The 25,427-nt window shown below is 45.4% G+C and overlaps 1 protein-coding gene across 30 annotated transcripts in view; it reads left to right on the forward strand.

The window, feature by feature from the left end:
- GPHN (gephyrin) overlaps positions 1 to 25,427 on the forward strand; it is a 663,734-nt gene that overhangs the window by 322,834 nt on the left and 315,473 nt on the right. For 19 of the 30 annotated variants that reach the window (XM_073551368.1, XM_073551372.1, XM_073551370.1 and 16 more), the window contains exon 10: positions 17,739 to 17,834. The exons of the other annotated variants lie outside the window; for them this stretch is intronic. In XM_073551368.1, the coding sequence (XP_073407469.1) occupies positions 17,739 to 17,834 (96 nt within the window). The remainder of the gene's footprint in view (positions 1 to 17,738; positions 17,835 to 25,427) is intronic. 30 annotated transcript variants of the gene reach the window in all.

Below are 25,427 nucleotides of genomic sequence, written 5' to 3' on the forward strand. Positions count from 1 at the left end.
GGGACAAATGACACCGCAAGAAACGACCTGGAAACCATCTGCAGAGACTTTGAAGACTTAGGCAAGAAATTGAAAGAACTGGGAGCGCAGGTGGTCTTCTCTTCCATCCTCCCAGTGGATGGCCATGGAACAAGGAGGTGGAATAAGATTCTGCAGGTGAACAACTGGCTACGTCGATGGTGCCGTCAGCAACGATTTGGATTTCTGGATCACGGAGTGAACTACTTATACGATGGACTACTTGCTAGAGATGGGGTGCACCTTACGAAGACTGGAAAGCATGTATTTGGAAGTCGCCTTGCTACACTTGTAAGGAGAGCTTTAAACTAGAACAACATGGGAAGGGAGGCAAAAGACCAGAAAAAGCCATACACCTGACAAATGCTATTGAGAACTCTGCTAATAGAAGTGGAAAGGAAGAACAAAGACGAAAGAATCTAATTAATAAAAATATTGGAGAAAGAGAAACCAATCACAAACTAAAATGTTTCTATACTAATGCACAAAGCATGGGCAACAAACAAGGAGAATTGGAACTACTAACACAGGAAAAGAAATATGATGTCATTGGAATCACTGAAACTTGGTGGGACGATACACATGATTGGAATACAAGACTAGAAGGATACAACTTATTTGCAAGAAACAGACTTGATAAACGAGGAGGGGGTGTTGCATTGTATGTTAGAAACGCATATATCTGCACAGAGATTGAAGCTTCAGAGACTGGGAGTTCTGTGGAAACTGTTTGGGTAAGAATACAAGGACAGAACAATGGAAAGGACACCATTGTAGGCATTTACTACAGGCCGCCTGTGCAAGCTGAAGATATGGATGAACTCTTTATGCATGAAATGGCCAAGTTCTCCAAAAAATATGACATAGTTGTCATGGGAGATTTCAACTATCCAGACATTTGTTGGGAATCTCTCTCAGGCAAAACTAACAGGTCAAGGAAATTCTTATCCTCTCTTGCTGACAACTTTATCTTCCAAAAGGTAGGGGAGAAAACAAGGGGAACTGCTACCTTGGATCTAATCCTTATAAACAGGGAGGAAATGGTTGAGGAGGTAAAAGTGGCTGGAACCCTAGGAGGTAGCGACCATGCTATTTTAGAATTTTGGATAACTAGAGGCGGAAGACCTGTGAAGACTCAGACGTCAAGGTTAGATTTCAGAAAGGCAGATTTTAAGGGATTCAGAAAGATAATTGGAGGGATCCAATGGCTGGATATCCTTAAAGACAAAAATGTCCAGGAAGGATGGGAAATCTTGAAAAATGAAATTCTCAAAGCACAGTTGTTAACAATTCCGAAAAGAGGGAAGAATAGGAAGCATTTAAGGAAACCAGGATGGGTGAACACAGAACTTAAGCACATGCTAAAAAGGAAGAAAAAAATGTTTATAAAATGGAAAGAGGGAGGCATATCTAAAGAAGAATATAATGCTGTCTGCAGAATCTGCAGGGCACAAATCAGATTAGCTAAAGCTGAAAATGAATTGAGGCTTGCAAGAGATGTCAAAAGCAATAATAAAGGATTTTGGGGATATGTCAAAAGTAAAAGAAAAGTCAAAGATGCTATAGGATTTTTACAGGATGAAAATGATGAAATGGTAAGACAGGATGTTGAGAAGGCTGAACTTTTAAATTCCTATTTTGCATCTGTTTTCTCTCAGAAAGGAAATGTAACACCAACTGTTATTCACTGTCCTATTAAGGGAATAGAAGAATCCAGGATATCTATAAACAGAAAGATAGTGAGGAAACACTTAGCTAACCTAAATGAATTCAAGTCTCCAGGTCCAGATGAATTACACCCCAGAGTACTGAAGGAGATAGCAGAAGAAATTTCTGAACCACTCTCCATAATCTTTGAAAATTCTTGGAGAACAGGAGAAGTGCCAGAAGACTGGAGAAGAGCAAATGTTGTTCCTATCTTCAAAAAGGGGAAGAAGGTGGACCCAGGCAACTATAAGCCGGTGAGTCTGACTTCTATACCAGGAAAGATCTTTGAACAAATTATTAAACAACATGTAAGTCAATACCTGGATAAGAATGAAGTGATCAAACAGAGTCAGCATGGGTTTGTAACTAATAAGTCATGTCAGACTAACTTAATTTCCTTCTATGACGGTATCACTGATTGGGTGGATCAAGGAAATGCTGTAGATATAGTATATCTTGACTTCAGCAAAGCATTTGACAAAGTCTCTCATACAATCCTTATTGAAAAAATGACTAAGTATGGAATGGACAAGGCAACTGTTAGGTGGATTCATAGCTGGCTTAGTGATCGGACCCAAAGAGTGTTCGTAAATGGCTGCACATCCAGTTGGAAGAATGTCTCAAGTGGGGTACCACAGGGCTCTGTCCTGGGCCCTGTATTGTTCAACATCTTTATCAACGATTTAGATGAAGGAATTGAGGGTAAACTGATTAAATTTGCTGATGACACAAAGCTAGGAGGGATAGCTAATACTAGAGAAGAGAGAGAGAGGATTCAAAAAGATTTAAATAAACTGGAGAAGTGGGCAGTAACTAACAGAATGGTTTTTAACAGGGAGAAATGCAAAGTACTACATCTGGGCAATAAAAATGAAAAAAGCATATATAGAATGGGAGGAATAGGGCTAAGTGACAGCACATGTGAAAAAGACTTGGGTATACTAATAGATCACAGACTGAATATGAGTCAACAGTGTGATGCAGCAGCAAAAAAGGCAAATGCAGTTCTAGGATGTATTAACAGAAGCATACAGTCTAGATTACGTGAGGTCATTGTTTCCCTCTACTCCTCTTTGGTCAGACCTCATCTGGAATATTGTGTCCAGTTTTGGGCACCACATTTTAAAAAAGACATCAACAAACTGGAGCAAGTTCAGAAAAGAGCGACCAGAATGGTGACCGGTCTGCAAACCCTGTCTTATGAGGAAAGGTTGCAGGATTTGGGAATGTTTAGTTTGCAAAAGAGAAGACTGAGAGGAGACTTAATTGCTGTCTACAAATATCTAAAGGGCTGTCACATTGTAGAAGGATCAACTTTATTCTCATTTGCACAAGGAAAGACTAGAAGCAATGGGATGAAACTGAATGGGAGGAGACACAGATTAGATATTAGAAAAAACTTTTTGACAGTTAGAGTGATCAATGAGTGGAACAGGCTGCCACGAGAAGTGGTGAGTTCTCCTTCAATGGAAGTCTTCAAACAGAGGCTGGACAGACATCTGACTGGGATGATTTAGCGAATCCTGCTTTGAGCAGGGGGTTGGACCAGATGGCCCAGGAGGTCCCTTCCAACTATACGATTCTAAGTGGTGTTACCCCTGTATTGTCATTTTCCCTTGTGTGTGTTTAGTGCAGTGGTGGGATTAGTTTCCGCATCGACCAATTCCCTAGTGAGGGTTTAGGGTTAGGGCGAGTCAGGGTTTTAAGGTTCCTGTGCGTCGCCTGGTGCGGAATCGGCATAGGGAATGTTAGGAGTGCAAGGACTCTGGCTCAGGGGAGTGCAGGAGGTCTCCACGCCCCTATTCCCTATCGCAGGGCCCACCATTGTTAATGTTACCCAGGTTCCCCTTTATTATTTAAATTCGCCTTACTGGAGGCAGGGTTTCCAGACTATTGTATAAATACGTGTAATACCTAAATTCGCCAGTTGGAGGCGGTGTATCCAGCTGCACATCTTATTATTTAAATTCGCCCCACTGGAGGCGGTGTATCCAGGGTCACGTGTGTCATATGGGTTCGCCTTGCGGTACTCGCTGCGTCCAGACACACGTGACAGGTATATGGGCATGGGACTATGAGATGAAGGATGTGTGAAGGGTATATGAGCACTCGACTATGGGATGGCGAATATGTATGATGGGTATATGGGCATGGGACTATGGGATGGAGGATGTGTGATGGGTATATGGGCACTCGACTATGACATGGAGGATATGTATGATGGGTATATGGGCACGGGACTATGGGATGGAGGATAGTTATAATTTGCTATAACTAACCACAGTTACTATGCCCGGGCAGCTCTTCAGCTAGTATATACAGTATATATATATATATATATATATATATATATATACACAGGGTGGGCCATTTATATGGATATACCTAAATAAAATGGGAATGGTTGGTGATATCAACTTCCTGTTTGTAACACATTAGTATATGGGAGGGGGAAAACTTTTCACGATGGGTGGTGACCATGGCGGCCATTTTGAAGTTGGCCACATTGGATCCAACTTTATTTTTTCCAATGGAAAGAGGGTCATGTGACACATCAGACTTAGGCCGGTTTCACACTAGCGCATTTTCAGCGCGCGCACGGCCGGGGGTAGCTCCGCCCCCGAGCCGGCTCTCTGCCCGGCGTGCCCGCCCCTTCCTTGTAGCGCCGCCTCCTAGCGGACAGCGGCGCCTGCGATCGGCGCACCCTATCTTTAGCATAGGGTGCGCCGATCATGCGCAGGCCGTGCGCTAGTTGCGCTTTGACCTGCGCTGCGCACTTTTGACGGTGCGCCGTGCGCGCCAAAATCCAAAAAGTTTGATTTTGGCGCGCACGGCGCACCGTCAAAAGTGCGCAGCGCAGGTCAAAGCGCAACTAGCGCACGGCCTGCGCACGATCGGCGCACCCTATGCTAAAGATAGGGTGCGCCGATCGCAGGCGCCGCTGTCCGCTAGGAGGCGGCGCTACAAGGAAGGGGCGGGCACGCCGGGCAGAGAGCCGGCTCGGGGGCGGAGCTACCCCCGGCCGTGCGCGCGCTGAAAATGCGCTAGTGTGAAACCGGCCTTATTGAGAATTTCACAAGAAAATCAATGGTGTGCTTGGTTTTAACGTAACTTTATTCTTTCATGAGCTAGTTATAAAATGTGTTCAAAGTGCTGCCCACTGTGTTGGATTGTCAATACAACCCTCTTCTCCCACTCTTGACACACTGATAGCAACACCGCAGAAGAAATGTTAGTCTAAGGGTATGTGCACACGTTGCGGATTTGGCCCTGCGGATCCGCAGCAGAATCTCTTGCGTTGTACAGTACCTTTATATCCTATGTAAAACAAAAAACACTGTGCACATGTTGCGGAAAAATCCGCAGCATAAACGCTGCAGGTTCATTTCCACAGCATGTCAATTCTTTGTGCGGATCTGCAGCGTTTCTGCACCCATTGACTTGCATTGAGTAGGGCACATCTGTAGCAAAACCGCAGGTCTAAAAAAGATCTGCGGTTTTGCTGCGGATGAAACGCTGCAGATCGAGAGGAGGGAAGAGTGTTGGCGGAGACTGTGTGCGTGTATAGTGTGTGGGCGGTGACTGTGTGCATGTATGGTGTGTGCGGGCTATATGTGTGTGCGGGCTGTGCGGGGGTCTGCCGGGGCTGTGCAAGGGGGTCTGCCGGGGCTGTGCGGGGAAGGTCTGTGGGCTGTGCGGGGGTGTGTGCGAGCTGTCCGGGGGTCTGCCGGGACTGTGCGGGGGATCTGCCGGGGCTGTGAGGGTGGTCTGCTGGGGATGTGGGGGGGTCTGCTGGGGCTGTGCGGGGGGGGTCTGTGGGATGTGCGGGGGGTCTGCCAGGGATGTGCATGGAGGGGGTCTGCCGGGGCTGTGCGAGGGGGGGGTCTGCGGGCTGTGCAAGGGGGGTCTGCCGGGGCTGTGTGTGTGTGTGTATGTGTATGCAGGCATCGTCCGATGGGACTACAAGACCCATCGGGCTATGCCTGCTACACTGACAGTGAGTGACACATTAGCCAGTGATGAGACAGTAGTAGTCCCATCATCCTGCTAATGTGTTGAATGTAAAAAAAGCAAATAAAAACATGACATAGAGTGCATACTTACCAATCACCTAATCCCCGAAGCCCTCATCTCCTTTAATAAAAATAAAATAATAAAACAACCTATACTTACCTTTCCACCGTAGTCCAGTTAATAACGAGTGTTCCACGAAGATCTCCGGTGTAGAACACTGACATCGGGTGATGTCAGTGCTCTACAGGGGCTCCCGCGATGAACTGACAGGCAGAGGTAATCCTCTGCGCTGTATCCCTCCGCCGCCAGGAAAGAGGTCCCGTAACCCTAACCCTAATTCTCACGCAGCATTGCTGTAAAGTGAGAGCCTGAACTCTGGTAACCTCAGTGATGCACTGCAGGAGCCATTGTCTGCTGTCAGTTCATCACTGGGAGGCCCTATAGATCAGAAACATCACCTGATGTCACTGTTCTATAGGGGAAATCGTCGTGGGACACTTGTTATTAATAGGATTGCGTCGGACAGGGAGTATAAGGTTGGTTTATTTTTTTACTTTATATTATAGGAGACCGAGGGCGTCGCTTGGATCTGGGCGTGCAAGAAAAATATGAAAACCGTGTTGTTTTTTATTTCATTAAAATACTTTAGTCTTGTGTGTGTGTGTGTGTGTGTGTGTTTTTAACCCTTTCAAACTATAAGATTAATAATGGATAGGCGTCTTATTGACGACTCTCCATTATTAACCAGGCTTAATGTCACCTTACAATAGCAAGGTGACATTAACCCTTTATTACCCCATATTCCACCGCTACACAGGAGTTTGAAGAGAGGGGCTAAGTGCCAGAATTGGCACATCTTAGAGATGCACCTGCTCTGTGATAGTCTCAGGGTTCTGTTTGAAGCACAGAGAGCGTCATGAAGACCAAGGAGCACAACAGGCTGGTCGGTGATACTGTTGTGGAGAAGTTTAAAGCCGGATTTGGACACAAAATGATATCCAAAACTTTAAATATCCCAAGGAGCTCTGTGCAAGCGATCATATTGAAATGGAAGGAGTATCATACCACTGCAAACCTACAAAGACCCGGCCGTCCCACTAAACTTTCATTTCAAACGAGAAGAAGGCTGATGCTCTGAAGGTGCTCTGGCCAGATGAAACCAAAATCGAACTTTTTGGCAACAATGCCAAATGATATGTTTGGTGTAAAGGCAACACAGCTCATCACCCTGAACACACCATCCCCACTGTCAAACATGGTGGTGGCATCATCATGGTTTGAGCCTGCTTTTCTTCAGCAGGGACGGGGAAGATGGTTAAAATTGATGGGAAGATGGATGGAGCCAAATACAGGGCCATTCTTGAAGAAAACCTGTTGGAGACTGCAAAAGACCTGAGACTGGGACAGAGATTTGTCTTCCAACAAGACAATGATCCCAAACATAATGCAAAATCTACAATGGAATGGTTCACAAATAAATGTATCCAGATGTTAGAATGACCAAGTCAAAGTCCAGACCTGAATCCAATCGAGAATCTGTGGAAAGAGCTGAAAACTGCTGTTCACAAACGATCTCCATCAAACCTCACTGAGCTCGAGTGGTTTGCCAAGGAAGAATGGCCAAGAATTTCATTCTCTCGATGTACAAAACTGATAGAGACATACCCCAAGCGACTTGCAGCTGTAATCACTGCAAAAGGTGGCGCAACAAAGTATTAAGTTAAAGGGGCCGAATAATATTGCATGCCCCACTTTTCAGTTTTTGAATTTCCACAAAAATTTAAAATCACCAATAAATTTCGTTCAACTTCACAATTGTGTCCCACTTGTTGTTGATTCTTCACCAAAAATGTACATTTGGTATCTTTGTTTGAAGTATGATATGTGGGAAAAAGTTGAAAAGTTCCAGGGGGCCGAATACTTATGCAAGGCACTGTATCTATAGATAGATATAGATAGATATATGGATATATCGCTCTCTCTATCTATCCCATATAATAATAATAAATCTTTATTTATATAGCGCCAACATATTCCACAGCGCTTTACAGTTTAACAGTTTCAAAACACAAGTCATAAGTAACAACGTTAACACTACAATAATTAAACCAAAATAAGACGACCCTGCTTGTGAGAGCTTACAATCTACAATGAGGTGGGGGAGATACAAAGTACAGGTGTGTATTTACAATGATGTATTTACAATGATGGTCCAGCCATCTTGAGGAGTGAGGGATAGATTGGGATAGTGAATGGGCTACACATGCTCACTTACACATAGAATGACTGATTAGTGAACATGATAGGCCGCTCTGAACAAATGCGTTTTGAGGGAGCGCCTAAAGCTGTGTAAATTGTGGATAGTCCTAATTTCTTGGGGTAGAGCATTACAGAGGATTGGCGCAGCACGGGAGAAATCTTGGAGTTGGGAGTGGGAGGTGCGGATTAGTGCAGAGGTTAGTCGAAAGTCGTTTGCAAAGCGCAGCGGTCGGTTAGGCCGATAGACAGAAATGAGGGAGGAGATGTAGGAGGGTGCTGCACTGTGAAGAGCTTTGTGGGTGAGAACAAGTACTTTGAATTGGATCCTATAATGAATGGGCAGCCAGTGTAACGATTGGCGAAGAGCGGACGCGTCCGAGTACCGATTAACCAGATGGATAACCCTGGCCGCTGCATTAAGTATGGACTGGAGAGGGGAAAGTCGAGTAACAGGGAGGCCAATTAATAGAGCATTGCAGTAGTCCAGGGGGGAGTGGATCAATGCAACAGTGAGGGGTTTTGTTGTTTCCATGGTGAGAAAAGGGCGGATTCTAGAGATGTTCTTTACGTGTAAGCGGCAAGATTGGGCAAGAGATTGTATATGGGATGTGAAGGAGAGATTGGTGTCAAACATAACACCCAGACAGCGCGCCTGCTGCCGGGGTGTTATTATGGTGCCACCCACGGAGAGGGAAATGTCAGATTTAGGGAGGTTAGTAGACGGCAGGAGCAGAAGAAGTTCAGATCTATCTGTCTATCTATCTATCTATCTATCTATCTATCCATCCATCCATCCCATTTCTATCTATCTCTCTATCTATCTCTCTATCTGTGTGTAATGGATTGTAGGTTGGACAAATGTAAAAGAGGAGGTTGGATCAGAAATTACATCACAAATCTTTTTTTTTTTTTGTTAAATAACATATCTTTATTTAGCTTACAAGAACGCATGTAAAAAACGCATGAAAAACCGCATCAAAAACGCACCTGCGTTTTCTACCAAGAGATGCTGATTCTGTGCAGAAAAATCTGCACTGGAATTCGCAACGTGTGCACACCCTAAATGGGGGTCAGATTCCTTGTAAAAATGCTCGGACCTGACACCCATAATGTGGTGGTGCACCATCTTGCTGGAAAAGCTCAGGAAACGTGCCATCTTCAGTGCATAAAGAGGGCAACACATCATCTTGTAGCAATTTCCGATATCCAGTGGCACTGAGGTTTCTATTGATGAAGAATGGCCCCACTATCTTTGTACCCCATATACCACACCATACCATCAATTATGGGTGTCAGGTCTGAGCATTCTACATGAACAGTTTCCTGGAAAGTGGATTGGTCATCGTGGGTCAGTTGAATGGCCACCAAGGTCTCCCGATCTGACCCCCTTAGACTTTTTTCTTTGGGTTCATCTGAAGGCAATTATCTATGCTGTGAAGATACGTGATGTGCAGCATCTGAAACAACGCATACTGGAAGCCTGTGTTAGCATCTCTTCTGCGGTGTGTCAAGAGTGGGAGAAGAGAGTTTCATTGACAAACCAACACAATGGGCAGCACTTTGAACACATTTTATAAGTGGTCATAAACTTGTAAATAACTCATGAAAGAATAAAGTTACGTTAAAACCAAGCACACCATTGTTTTTCTTCTGAAATTCTCAATAAGTTTGATGTGTCACATGACCCTTTTCCCACTGAAAAAAAATAAAATTGGATCCAAAATGTCCGACTTCAAAATAGCCGCCATGGTCACCACCCATCTTGAAAAGTTTCCCCCCTCCCATATAAACTGTGTTCCAAATTATTATGCAAAAAGAGTTTAGGAGTGATAAGGTTAGAATTTTTTTGTTTGTTATTTAAACTCATTGATGGTGATGTGTGTCAGGGCTCTTTATATCACTGAAAGCAATTGCAGATACCTGTGCAAATTAGTTTGGCAGGTGTGTCCAAATAAAGGCAAGACTACTTAAGAAGGCTGTTCCACATTATTAAGCAGCCTACATTTTTTGCCAAAATGGGAAAGAAAAAGGATGTGTTGGCTGCTGAGAAGCAACAAATTGTGGAGTATTTAGGTCAAGGCATGACTACAATCAACATTGCCAAGACACTTCATCGTGATCATCGCACAATCAAGAAGTATGTAGCTGATTCCCAGCACACACGTGTGCGTGCTGATAAGGAAAAATTGAGGACTCTTTCCAACAGGCAATTGCGTCAGGTTAAAAGAGCAGCTGCAAAAATGCCTTGTCATAGCAGCAGACAAGTTTTTGAAGCTGCTGCTGCCTCCAATGTCCCCCGAACAACAAGATGCAGGGTCCTTCAGAGGTTTGCAGCTGTGCGTAAGCCATCCTGTCGACCACCTCTATCCACTGCACAAGCAGAAACGGCTCCAGTGGGCCAAACGATACATGAAGACGTGACTTCCAAACTGTTTTGTTCACCGATGAGTGCCGTGCAACACTCCATGGTCCAGATGGATGGAGTGGAGGATGGCTGATTGATGGACACCCCATGAAAACACGGCTAAGGCGCCAACAAGGAGGAGGTGGAGTAATGTTTTGGGCTGGAATCATGGGGAGAGAGATTGTCGGTCCCTTTTGGATCCCTGAAGGGGTAAAGATGAACTCCATAATCTATGTGGAGTTTCTAAAACAGCACTTCCTGCCATGGTTCAAGAGGAAGAACTGTGCTTTCCGTAGCAAGATCATTTTCATGCATGATAATGCACCGTCTCATGCTGCAAATAACACATCTGCATCTCTGGCTGCTATGGGCATAAAAGAGGACAAACTTATGGTGTGGCCACCATCTTCCCCTGACCTCAACCCCATTCAGAACCTCTGGAGCATCATCAAAAGGAGTGTCTATGATGGCGGGAGGCAGTTCACATCTAAGCAACAGCTCTGGGAGGGTATTCTGTCCACATGCCAAACAATTGAAGCACAAACCATCCAAAAACTGACAAATTCAATGGATGAGAGAGTTCAGAAGCTTCTTTCTAACAAGGGGTCCTATGTGCAAATGTAACATCACCTAGAATAAAGTTTTGACTTGAAAACTGTTTGATTTCATTTTGTAATAAGCTGATAATGCTTATAATTTCACAATTGGCCATTTTTTTGTTCAAAATAAAAATAAAAAGGTTGAAAACTCTGCTGTGCATAATAATTTGGAACATGCATTTTGAGTGTTTCTTATTTTTAAAAATATACTGTTTTCATAGGCAGTTTGTTCAAAAACATTGCAATTATACTAGAATATTAGATGACTGGAAAATAACAATGACTGCAATTCATATAGGTAATTTAGAGAAAATATGAGGAAATATTTTTTGCACAATAATTTGGAACACAGTGTACTAATGCGCCACAAACAGGAAGTTCACATCACCAACCATTCCCCTATTATTTAGGTCTATCCATATAAATGGCCCACCCTGTGTATGTATGTGTCTGTATATTATTTATATATATATATATATATATATATATACTAGCTGAAGAGCCTGACGTTGCCTAGGCTTAGTAACTAACTACAGTTAGTTGTAACAAATTATAATGATTAAATCTATCTATTTATCTATCTATATTTATATATATATATATATATATAAAGCTGAGTGTAGATCACCGTCCACACCGCATAGCCACATTCACTATAATATCCCACATAATTCCGTCAGCCATAGCTAACAGACTACTACCCCTAATATTCCACATCGTCCCATCAGCCAGAGCCACTAGACTACTACCCCTAATATCGCACATCATCCCATCACCCAGAGCCACTGGACTACTACCCCTAATATCCCACATCATCCCGTCAAAGCCACCGGACTACTACCCCTAATATCCCACATCATCCCGTCAGCCAGAGCCACACGACAACTACCACTAATATCCAACATCATCCCGTCACAGCCGCCGGACTACTACCCCTAATATCCCACATCATACCGTCAGAGCTACCGGACTACTACCCCTAATATCCCACATCTTCCCGTCAGCCTGGGGTCAGAACCAGAGTGCTGAGTGGAACGGTCCTAACTTCCATACTGGGGATCCCTTTAAGATAGGCCTGGCGTTAGAACCAGAGCGCTGAGTGGATTTGCCCTGACTTCCATAACAATGATCCCTTTAATAGAAGCCTGGGGTGAGAATCAGAGTGCTGAGGGATTTACCCTAACTTCCCTGCCAGAGATCCCTTTAAGAGACGCCTGGGGTACCAAAGCGCCGAGTGGATTTGCCCCTCACTTCCATACCGGGGATCCCTTCAAGAGGGGCCTGGGATCAGAATCAGAGCACAGAGTGGATTTGCCCTCACTTACATAACGGGGATCCCTTTAAGAGAGGCCTGGGGTCAGAACCAGAGTGCTGAGTGAAATCGCCCTATCTTCCATACCGGGGATCCCTTTAAGAGAGCCAGGAATCAGAACCAGCGTGCTGAGTGGATTTGCCCTGACTTGTATACCAATGATACTTTTATTAGAAGCCTGGGGTCAGAATCAGAACACGGAGGGATTTGCCCTAATTTCCATACCGGAGATCCCTTTAAGAGAGGCCTGGGGTCAGTACCAAAGCGCAGAGTAGATTTGCCCTAACTTCCATTCCGGGGATCCCTTTAAGAGTGTCTGGGATCAGAACCAGAGCACTGAGTGGATTTGCCCTGACTTGCATACCAATGATCCCTTTAATAGAAGCCTGGGGTCAGAATCAGAGAGCTGAGGGATTTGCCTTAACTTCCATACCGGAGATCTCTTTAAGAGGGAAGATGTGCCTATGGGATGGAGGATGTGTGGTGAGTATAAGGGGCACGGGAAGGGGTGATTCATTTCTTTCATGTGCTCTCTGCTCCTTTCTCGGGGGCAGACAATGGCTGGGAGCTTATATTCTCGGGATGCTAGATTTCTCCCACCTGGTCAGTGTCTGCTGAGGTGTTGTGGAGTGGGAAAACTGTTGCTCATAGCAACCAGTCACAGCTCAGCTTCTTTTAAACAGCTTCGGTGAAATGAAAGATGCTTTGTGATTGGTTCGTGATGCACAAATGCATTCAAATATATATATATATATATATATATACACTCACTGGCCACTTTATTAGGTACACCTGTCCAACTGTGCGTTAAGACTTAATTTCTAATCAGCCAATCACATGGCGGCAACTCAGTGCATTTAGGCATGTAGACATGGTCAAGACAATCTCCTGCAGTTCAAACCGAGCATCAGTATGGGGAAGAAAGGTGATTTGAGTGCCTTTGAACGTGGCATGATTGTTGGTGCCAGAAGGGCTGGTCTGAGAATTTCAGAAACTGCTGATCTACTGGGATTTTCACGCACAACCATCTCTAGGGTTTACAGAGAATGGTCCGAAAAAGAAAAAAAATCCAGTGAGCGGCAGTTCTGTGGCCGGAAATGCCATGTTGATGCCAGAGGTCAGAGGAGAATGGGCAGACTGGTTCGAGCTGATAGAAAGGCAACAGTGACTCAAATTGCCACCCGTTACAAACAAGGTAGGCAGAAGAGCATCTCTGAACGCACAGTGCGTCGAACTTTGAGGCAGATGGGCTACAGCAGCAGAAGACCACACTGGGTACCACTCCTCTCAGCTAAGAACAGGAAACTGAGGCTACAATTTGCACAAGCTCATCGAAATTGGACAGTAGAAGATTGGAAAAACGTTGCCTGGTCTGATGAGTCTCGATTTCTGCTGCGACATTCGGATGGTAGGGTCTGAATTTGGCGTAAACAACATGAAAGCATGGATCCATCCTGCCTTGTATCAACGGTTCAGGCTGGTGGTGGTGGTGTCATGGTGTGGGGAATTTTTTCTGGGCACTCTTTGGGCCCCTTGGTACCAATTGAGCATCGTTGCAATGCCACAGCCTACCTGAGTATTGTTGCTGACCATGTCCATCCCTTTATGACCACAATGTACCCAACATCTGATGGCTACTTTCAGCAGGATAATGCGCCATGTCATAAAGCTCGAATCATCTCAGATTGGTTTCTTGAACATGACAATGAGTTCACTGTACTCAAATGGCCTCCTCAGTCACCAGATCTCAATCCAATAGAGCATCTTTGGGATGTGGTGGAACGGGAGATTCGCATCAGGGATGTGCAGCCGACAAATCTGCGCCAACTGTGTGATGCCATCATGTCAATATGGTCCAAAATCTCTGAGGAATGCTTCCAGCACCTTGTTGAATCTCTGCCACGAAGAATTGAGGCAGTTCTGAAGGCAAAAGGGGGTCCAACCCCTTACTAGCATGGTGTACCTAATAAAGTGGCCAGTGAGTGTATATATATATATATATATATATATATATATATACACTGCTCAAAAAAAATAAAGCGAACACTTAAACAACAGAATATAACTCCAAGTAAATCAAACTTCTGTGTAATCAAGCTGTCAACTTAGGAAGCAACACTGATTGACAATCAATTTCACATGCCGTTGTGCAAATGGAATAGACAACAGAAGGAAATTATTGGCAATTATCAAGACACCCTCAATAAAGGAGTGATTCTGCAGGTGGAGACCGCAGACCACATCTCAGTACCAATGCTTTCTGGCTGATAGTTTGGTCACTTTAGAATGTCTGTTGTGCTTTCACACAAGTGGTAACATGAGACCGACTCTACAACCCACACAAGTGACTCAGGTAGTGCAGCTCATCCAGGATGGCACATCAATGCGAGTTGTGGCAAGAAGGTTTGCTGTGTCTGTCAGCGTAGTGTCCAGAGGCTGGAGGCATTACCAGGAGACAGGCTAGTACACCAGGAGATGTGGAGGGGGCCGTAGGAGGGCAACAACCCAGCAGCAGGACCGCTACCTCAGCCTTTGTGCAAGGAGGAACCGGAGGAGCACTGCCAGAGCCATGCAAAATGACCTCCAGCAGGCCACAAATGTTCATGTGTCTGCACAAACGGTTAGAAACAGACTCCATGAGGATGGTCTGGGTGCCCGACGTCCACTGATAGGGGTTATGATCACAGCCCAACACTGCGCAGGACACTTGGCATTTGCCACAGAACACCAGGATTGGCAAATTCACCACTGGCGCCCTGTGCTTTTCACAGATGAAAGCAGGTTCACACTGAGCACATGTGACAGACGTGACAGAGTCTGGAGACGCCGTGGAAAGCGATCTGCTGCCTGCAGCATCCTTCAGCATGATCAGTTTGGCAGTGGGTCAGTAATGGGGTGGGGTGGCATTTCTTTGGAGAGCCGCACAGCCCTCCATGTGCTTGCCAGAGGTAGCCTGATTGCCATTAGGTACCGAGATGAGATCCTCAGACCCCTTGTGAGACCATATGCTGGTTCACATTTCATTAGGCCAACATTTTGGATTTTAAAATCCTTTTCTAAGCTGGTGTTATAAAGTATTCTAATTTACTGAGATAATGACTTTTGGGTTTTCATTGGTTGTATGCCATCATCAACATTAACAGAAATGAACACTTGAAATAGATCACTCTGTTTGTAATGACTCTATTCTATGTCAGCAAGCAGTTTGTAATGATAATCAGCTCATTCAACTCCTGCACTGGTCCATCCTGCATGTGTTCAGTTGTTCCTATTCATATTTGCAAGCATATGTAATGGTATTTAGGCATTTAAACTTACTCTGCTTGTCCCTTTTTGCTGTAAGGTCATGCAACTTTTTCAAAGTGGTTTATGATCCATGTAGGCCTGCATAGTTGATTTGTTAGTTCATTTATGGCCTCCTGCTGTCTTAACTTAGTTGATTGATTGTTAACGAGGTAAGATAGTGAGAGATCTTAGAGCAAGTCTCCTATATATTGAGAGACAGCCTGGGGAGACTGTTGTTAATTCACTTTCTGGCCTGCCTCTGGCTGCAAGTGAAGGTAGTGGAGCTGGTTGCATTGATAGAGGAGTTGCGAGTTCTCTTTCCGGGCTCCCTCTGGTGGTTACAGGTGGTAATGGAGCTGATCTATTTGACAGAGGCCTGCCACCTGATAATGAGGATGACGATTGGACATCTGGAGTCTCTGACTGGATTTAAGACAGCCAACTCCCTCTATCCCTGCTGGTGATTTTTCCTGCCTCCTGAGGTCTTAGTTTCCAGTTCAGTCCCTGCACGCTCAAGCTAAGTATTCTTTGCTATTGTTCACATTTGATTTGGTTTTGTCTATTCAGTTTTGTGTGGTCAGCCAGCCCCGGCTGGGGCTGTACTGAATTTCCATCCTTATGTTACTGTTTGTGTCAGTTTGTTTTTTGTCCCTTATTAGATTGGCCTCGTTTTGCTCTGCTTTCAGAATATGCCAGAGTGCTGATATAGTGGGAGAAGTCTACTGACTTCAGAGTTTTTGCTATCAGAAGTGTTGGACATTTTTGCAGGGTTTTTTGCGTGATTGCAGACAGTGTCTTTCCTTTCCTGTCCTTTCTAGTTATTGTGGGCCCCATCGTTTGCTCAGCCTATTTTCCTACCTGTGTTTGTGTTTTCATCTTGTCTCACCCACAATATATGTTTGGGGGCTGTCTATTCCTTTGGGGTCTGCTCTGGGGCAGTTTAGATTTCCCCTTTTCTTGCTTTAGGCTTATTTAGTTCTCCGGCTGTGTTGAGGCATCTAGAATCATCGTAGGTACGCTCCACGGCTACAGCTAGTTGTGTGGATAGGATCAGGGGTCTGCAATCTGATTAGTTACCAACCTCTTTGGTTTTCTGTAGCTTAGCTTGGTCTTGTTTTCCTCCTCGGTGACCCAATCATAACAGGAGACATTTATGCAGGGGTTAGCATATATGTACATTTAATCGAAGTGCATTTCATCAAAATACTTAGCAGTTATTCCATGGCAGTTAGACAGGTAAGACATTTATACAAACCTATTCCCAGTACATTTGGACTACAATTATTTACCATATGCATTTGTATAATGTTGTAAGAGAAAAAGGCACGGCAGTCATACAATCAAAGGAGTAGGCAGTGCGCAAGTAAGGTGTCCTTCCCATATTACAAATTGTAGAAAAAAAACTTTGCAGAGAAATATGAGAAAACAAAAGTTTCATTTATTACATCCAGAGTCAACGTTAAACGTTTTTGGTCCACATCTGGACCGTCATCAGTGTCTAATGCTATAATGTCCATTGTCTGTACAAGTCCCCTCTAAAATGTAAAGTGCTGCGGAATATCTTGGCGCTATAGAAATAAAATTATTATTATTAATGACTCTATAATATTCCAATTTCAGTTTTTGTATTGAAGAACTGAAATAAATTAACTTTTTGATATTCTAATTTTGTGAGAAGCACCTGTATTTTGCCTATGCCATGGTATATGAGCTATGGTGCCATGTTTGACACCTCCAGCAAAAGCCCCTTTGTGTTTGCACTACTGGTATATATAGTTTTACCCTTTTGTCAACTAAATGTAACTCTACTGCTGTTATGCATTTCCCTTATTGATTGTTATATATTTCCTTTACAAAGCCCAATTGCAAAAAAGATTTTTAGCTTTCAATTACATGCATTTAAGAGGGAAAAAAAAAGTTCTGAGAGGTGGACAAATGCTTTAGAGCTGCTGGTTGTTGCTCTATAAACTGACCATGACCTGTTACTTTTCTATAGACCCTAAATCACCAACAGTCTCATCACATTTTTATTTTATTGTATTTGAACCATGTGCATGATTTGTATTTTTCCTCTTTGTGTTCTTTTTTTGATGCTCCCTGTCATGCTCACATGCAGAGTTCATTGTATGTTGTCTGTTAGATTCATCCACCCTGCACCAACCTTGCTGAAATCATGGCAAAAGGTCATTCTCCCGTCCCGGGCACACATCAATCTACAGCCAATGCTGAGGACCTGGTAAGAGCAACACAGGGTCCCTATAGGGACACTAAATCTAACGCTACTAACTACCAGATAAAATATTAACCTCTATATATGTGTGTGTGTATATAAACTGATATATCAGAGTGTATAATATACAGTATATTAACAGACTTTTAAGATACAGTATATACATGGATCTGTTCTTGCTGCAGGTTCCCCAATGTATATCTATAGCAGATAGTATTATAAGTAAACCTTTAACATCTGTGTTCATTAACTTTTACTCACCTTTAAAATGGGCCTGTCACAGACCAAAATATGCAAGGCTACTCCCATTGCTCCTCTGACTATTTTATTTGTTTTTCTAATCTACGGTATTCTATTTCTGGGATATGGGGCCTTTTAATTTTATACTAATTTTTATGTTTTTTATCAAGGGAGCGTGGCTCACAGGGTATTGATGCAGTGCAGCCCAATGACATGACCTTGAGGATCCTTTGATAAAAATCTGCACTAAATGTAAAGGCATACCGTATTTTGCGGTTTATAAGATGCACCGGATTAAAAGATTCACCCCAAATTTTGAGGAGAAAAATTGGAAACATTTTTTTTTTTAATAAAGTAATGGTTAGAGTTGAGCGAAACGGGTCGAAAAAATTCAAAAGTCGCCGACTTTTGGCAAAGTCGGGTTTCATGAAACGAAACTCGACCCTAGGATGAGGTCGGCCACAAGGTCGGCGACTTACGCGCCAAAGTCGCGTTTCAAAAGTTTGTTTTGCGCTCTTTTTCAGCCAATCAGGATCCACGGACACTGTGGGCAATGTGATGACATAGGCACGGGTCACCACCATCTTTCAGAAGGGCATGCAGCAAGTGATTGGCTTGCTTTGGTGGGCGTCACAGGGGGTATAAAAGGGCGTGCACGCCGACCGCCATCTTACTTCTGCTGATCTTAGTATAGGGAGAGGTTGCTGCTGATTCTGTAGGGAGAGCGTTAGGCAGGGAAGAAGACAAAAAAACTGCTTCTGCTGCTAGCGATTTGGCCTGCACAACACACCAGTCACTGTGTGTGCAGTGCAAGGGGAGGCTATATAGTGGTGTATCAGTGGTGTTGGTTGTTGGGCTGCCTTCTAAGGCTTCCTGACATTACTGCATTGCTGTTTACCCACTGCTCCGCAAACTGCTTTTTTAAAAGCAATCCCAATTTTTTTTTTTTTGTCCTGCTGAGAAGAAAAAAAAACTGCTTCTGCTGCTAGCAATTTGGCCTGCACAACACACCAGTCACTGTGTGTGCAGTGCAAGGGGAGGCTATATAGTGGTGTATCAGTGGTGTTGGTTGTTGGGCTGCCTTCTAAGGCTTCCTGACATTCCTGCATTGCTGTTTACCCACTGCTCCGCAAACTGCTTTTTTAAAAGCAATCCAATCTCCCTTATCCTCTAGTCACTTTTGTCACAGCTGTGCCATTGAGCCTGTCACATAGCGCTCAGATATCAGTGGGCCTCACACAATCCAAAAGTGTCCACTGTCCACAAGTGTGTGCAGAAATTCAAAATCTCCCTTATCCTCTAGTCACTTTTGTCACAGCTGTGCCATCGAGCCTGTCACATAGCGCTCAGATATTCATTGGGCCTCACACAATCCAAAAGTGTCCAGTGTCCAAAAGTGTGTGCAGAGATTCAAAATCTCCCTTATCCTCTAGTCACTTTTGTCACAGCTGTGCCATCGAGCCTGTCACATAGCGCTCAGATATCAGTGGGCCTCACACAATCCAAAAGTGTCCACTGTCCACAAGTGTGTGCAGAAATTCAAAATCTCCCTTATCCTCTAGTCACTTTTGTCACAGCTGTGCCATCGAGCCTGTCACATAGCGCTCAGATATTCATTGGGCCTCACACAATCCAAAAGTGTCCAGTGTCCAAAAGTGTGTGCAGAGATTCAAAATCTCCCTTATCCTCTAGTCACTTTTGTCACAGCTGTGCCATCGAGCCTGTCACATAGCGCTCAGATATCAGTGGGCCTCACACAATCCAAAAGTGTCCACTGTCCACAAGTGTGTGCAGAAATTAAAAATCTCCCTTATCCTCTAGTCACTTTTGTCACAGCTGTGCCATCGAGCCTGTCACATAGCGCTCAGATATTCATTGGGCCTCACACAATCCAAAAGTGTCCAGTGTCCAAAAGTGTGTGCAGAGATTCAAAATCTCCTTTATCCTCTAGTCACTTTTGTCACAGCTGTGCCATCGAGCCTGTCACATAGCGCTCAGATATCAGTGGGCCTCACACAATCCAAAAGTGTCCACTGTCCACAAGTGTGTGCAGAAATTCAAAATCTCCCTTATCCTCTAGTCACTTTTGTCACAGCTGTGCCATCGAGCCTGTCACATAGCGCTCAGATATTCATTGGGCCTCACACAATCCAAAAGTGTCCAGTGTCCAAAAGTGTGTGCAGAGATTCAAAATCTCCCTTATCCTCTAGTCACTTTTGTCACAGCTGTGCCATCGAGCCTGTCACATAGCGCTCAGATATTCATTGGGCCTCACACAATCCAAAAGTGTCCAGTGTCCAAAAGTGTGTGCAGAGATTCAAAATCTCCCTTATCCTCTAGTCACTTTTGTCACAGCTGTGCCATCGAGCCTGTCACATAGCGCTCAGATATCAGTGGGCCTCACACAATCCAAAAGTGTCCAGTGTCCAAAAGTGTGTGCAGAAATTCAAAATCTCCCCTGTCCTATAGACACCTTGTACCTTGTTTTACATTACTATATACTTTGTTGGATTTTGTCTACATTTCTACCAAAAATGAGGAAGGCTGGTGGAAGAGGCCGTGGAATTGGGCGGGGGTTGGCAGCTGGTAATGATGGTGTTGGATCTGATGGTAGTGGCAAGAGCAAAATAGGACCGAATGCAGGAGGTGCTGACCCTGCGTCATCGTCTGGCTACATAAGGCCTCGAACGCTTAGTTTTCTAGGAGTTGGCAAACCGCTTTTAAAGCCAGAGCATCAGGAAAAAGTTTTGTCTTACATTGCTGACTCAGCCTCCAGCTCTATCGCCTCCTCTTCTTCAATTGTAAAAAGTAAAAGCACTGAGTCGTCATTGGAGGCTCATGTTCATGAACCACACCTTTCCTTGTGTCCTTCACCCCAACCAAGATTGAAGGATGACGCAGGCCATACTACTGATTACTCCATGGAGCTGTTTTCACATACCATGCCTGGATTATCAAGTGAAATGGTGAATTACCCAGGCCAAGATGAATCTGACATGGAGTGCACTGATGCACAGCCGCTGATGGATGATTCTGCTAGTACATTCACTCAGAGCACTACATTGTCCTCGCAGTGTACAGAGCCAGATTCTGACCCTGATGAGACTCAGGTGCCCCTTCCCGCACACTATACCACCATACACGGTGACACAGAGGAAGGTGCACATGACATAGAAGAGGAGGTGATGGATGACCCAGTTGTTGACCCAGATTGGCATCCATTGGGGGAAGAGGGTGCTGCTTCCAATAGCTCAGATGAGGAGCATCCACAGCAGACATCGACATCGCAACAGCTGTTATCTGGCAGGCCCGGAGCACTCCAAAGACAGGTTCCAAACATCAAAAGAGTTGCTGGACAGCTTGTCCAGAGGGTCAAAAGATCACAGCGTGCTAGGCCGCAAAATGTCTGCCAAAGTAGGAAGAGTGCAGTGTGGCACTTTTTTGAACAAAATCCTCATGATCAGGCCAAGGTTATCTGTAAGAAGTGCGCAAAGACCTTTAGCCGAGGGAAAAATCTGAAAAATTTGAATACCAGTTGCATGCTTAGACATTTAACCAGCATGCACTTGCAAGCGTGGACACAACACCAAACCTCAAGTGCCACATGTGCAACTGATCACAACGAAGGTAGTCAGCAACGCTACATTGTTTCCCCCACTGTAAGCCCACCGGTTAGCACAGCAGCAAATGTTGAGGTGTCGCTGCAAGACCACAGCAGTCAGGGAATCCCACTGTTATATCAACGAAAGACTGATTCTAGGCCATCAGAAAGAACACCAACTCCATCACCATCATCAACCCTCTCTCAGTCCGCCCTGTCCACCGCTACTTCCACCATATGCAGCTCTCAAGTCCAGCTCACCCTCCCAGACACTATGAGTAGGTCAAGAAAGTACTCAGTCTCTCATCCGCGTACACTGGGTTTGAACGCCCACATTGCCAAACTAATCTCGTTTGAGATGATGCCCTTTCGGTTGGTGGAAAGCACAGCTTTCCGCGAACTCATGGCCTATGCAGTACCACGCTATGACCTACCCAGTCGCCACTTCTTCTCTCGCAAAGCCATCCCAGCCCTCCACCATCATGTGAAAGACCGCATTGTCCATGCACTCAAGCAGTCAGTGAGCGGAAAGGTGCACCTCACAACTGATGCATGGTCCAGTCTGCATGGCCAGGGCCGTTACGTGTCCATCACTGCGCACTGGGTTAATGTGGTGGATGCAGGATCCACAGGGGACAGCGGTGGTGGGACAGTGCTGCCTAGCCCACGGTATAGGAAACAGTTGGCTGTAGGCGTTCGACCCTCCTCCTCCTCCTCCAGAAGCGAAAGCTCGTCCACAGAGCGCAGTCGTACAAGCACTCCATCTGCAGCTGCCACTGTTGCACACGATGTGTCCCCCTATCGAGCAGCTAGTGGAAAGCGTCAGCAGGCTGTGTTGCAGATGATGTGTTTGGGCGACAGACACACCGCCGAGGTGCTGGCCGAGTACTTGAAGCGACAAACTGAGTCATGGCTGGGCAGTGTACATCTTGAGGCAGGCAAGGTAGTTAGTGATAACGGCCGTAATTTTGTGGCAGCCATAGCCCTTTCAAAACTCAGCCACATACCTTGCTTGGCTCACACCTTGAACCTGGTGGTGCAGTGCTTCCTCAAAAATTATCCGGAGTTAACAGCCCTGCTCCAGAAGGTGCGAAGACTGTGCGCGCACATCCGCCGGTCGCCTGTACACTCCGTTCGTATGCAGAAGCTGCAGCGATTGCTCCACCTTCCCAACCACCGCCTCATTATGGACATTGCAACAAGGTGGAACTCCACCCTGCACATGGTGGAGCGGCTGTGAGAGCAGAGGCAGGCCATAATGCATTTGTGGGAGGATACACGGCCAGGCACTTTGAGAGCATACATGGAGTTGACAGGCGTGCAGTGGTCGAAGCTGAAAGACCTTTGTAAAGTCCTTCAGTGTTTTGAGGAATGCACACGGCTGGTAAGCGCAGACGACGCCATCCTAAGCATGAGCATCCCACTTATGCGTCTGCTCATGCAAACTTTGACGCACCTTAAGGAGCAGGCGTCTGCAGCCAATGTTGATGAGGAAGAGGAGGAGGGAATCCTTGATGACATTCAGCCATTGTCTGCTCAGGGACCTCTCCTGGACGAGGTGCATGAAGAAGAGGAGGAGGAGGAGGATGATGGGGATGATTACTTAGGGGAGGAGGATGCATCTCGTGGGGCAAGTGAAAATGTTGGCGTGGCAAGGTCTGGTACAGGGTTTGTGCGTGACTGGAGGGATGTGGATTTGCCAGAAAGTGCTCCTCCAACCAGCACTCGCAGTGCATCATTGACACCGGGAACATTGGCCCACATGTCAGATTATGCCTTGCGGATCCTAAAAAGGGACCCCCGCATTGCCAAAATGATGAACGATGACGACTACTGGTTGGCCAGCATCCTGGATCCACGCTATAAAGGCAAATTACAAAACATCATGCCACAGGAGAACCTTGACCTAATATTGGCTAATAAACAAGCAACTCTGGTAAATCGGTTGCTTGAGGCATTCCCAGCACACAGCAGCGGTGATGGTTCTCACACGAGCCGTACGGGCCGGGGGCAGCTTGGCAGAGGTGTTCGTGGTGCACACAGCAGAAGTGGCGTTGGAGACAGGGGTTTCATGACAATGTTGTGGACTGATTTTTCAAATACCGCTCACACAACTGGTAATACTGCATCGATGGAAAGTGACAGGAGACAGCAGTCGTCAACTATGGTTACAAACTACTTTTCCTCCCATATCGATGTTCTCCCACACAGGTCATTCCCCTTTGACTATTGGGCCGCTAAACTGGACACCTGGCCTGAATTGGCCCAATATGCCTTACAGGAGCTCGCTTGCCCAGCTGCAAGTGTGCTATCGGAAAGAGTCTTCAGTGCAGCTGGATCAATCCTGACAGAAAAAAGGACCCGTCTGTCAACCCAAAATGTGGATGATCTAACCTTCATTAAAATGAACCACGCATGGGTTTCCAAGGATTTTGTCCCACCTTCCCCTGATGACACATAGGGTGACAGAAAAATGGCTTGCTTTGGTCCACCTCTTCCTGGTACTTCACCTATTTCGCCTTTTGCATCAGCTGAATGTCCAACATCAACATATGCCACTTTCTAAAACTCCCTAACTGTGCTGCCTCCCCCCCATGGCCGGGGTCACCACCTACCGCACGACACCGTGCGAGTGCCGTTGCCCTGGACAGGTGGGTAGGCCGACTCTTGGGCGCGGGCACTGGCACAGGGTCCCTCATAGTGCAATCAAGTGTCTCTGACGGTAGTGGTGCACACCCGCCGTCAGACACACCGCTGTACTATGAGGGGCCCAGTGCCAGTACCGACGCCCACGAGTGGGCCCCCCTTGCTTGGGCAGGGCCCCAGCATTTGCAATCTTTACCTCTCCCTGCTCCTCCGCTGTGTAATCTGGGCCGTCAAATCCATACTGTGCCTGACACCGTCTGAGCCTGTCTCCTGAGACATATATTTTGAATGTGTACGCTATCCATACATGTTATCCAGGGATACGGTACCCTTTCTAACCTTTGTGCAATCACGTGCAATCCATACTGGGCCTAACACCGTCTGAGCCTGCCTCCTGAGACATATTTTGAATGTGTACGCTATCCATACATGTTATCCGGGGATACGGTACCCTTTCTAACCTTTGTGCAATCACGTACAATCCATACTGGGCCTAACACCGTCTGAGCCTGCCTCATGCTGTATAGACATATATTTTGAATGTGTACGCTATCCATACATGTTATCCAGGGATAAGGTACCCTTTCTAACCTTTGTGCAATCACGTGCAATCCATACTGGGCCTAACACCGTCTGAGCCTGCCTCCTGAGACATATATTTTGAATGTGTACGCTATCCATACATGTTATCCAGGGATACGGTACCCTTTCTAACCTTTGTGCAATTACGTGCAATCCATACTGGGCCTAACACCGTCTGAGCCTGCCTCATGCTGTATAGACATATATTTTGAATGTGTACGCTATCCATACATGTTATCCAGGGATACGGTACCCTTTCTAACCTTTGTGCAATCACTTGCTATCCATACTGGACCTAACACCGTCTGAGCCTGCCTCCTGAGACATATATTTTGAATGTGTACGCTATCCATACATGTAATCCAGGGATACGGTACCCTTTCTAACCTTTGTGCAATCACGTGCAATCCATACTGGGCCTAACACCGTCTGAGCCTGCCTCCTGAGACATATATTTTGAATGTGTACGCTATCCATACATGTTATCCAGGGATACGGTACCCTTTCTAACCTTTGTGCAATCACGTGCA

Source organism: Dendrobates tinctorius, unplaced genomic scaffold (assembly GCF_039654945.1).
Source record: "Dendrobates tinctorius isolate UK_male_01 unplaced genomic scaffold, ASM3965494v1 ptg000175l, whole genome shotgun sequence".
Classification (NCBI taxonomy): domain Eukaryota; kingdom Metazoa; phylum Chordata; class Amphibia; order Anura; family Dendrobatidae; genus Dendrobates; species Dendrobates tinctorius.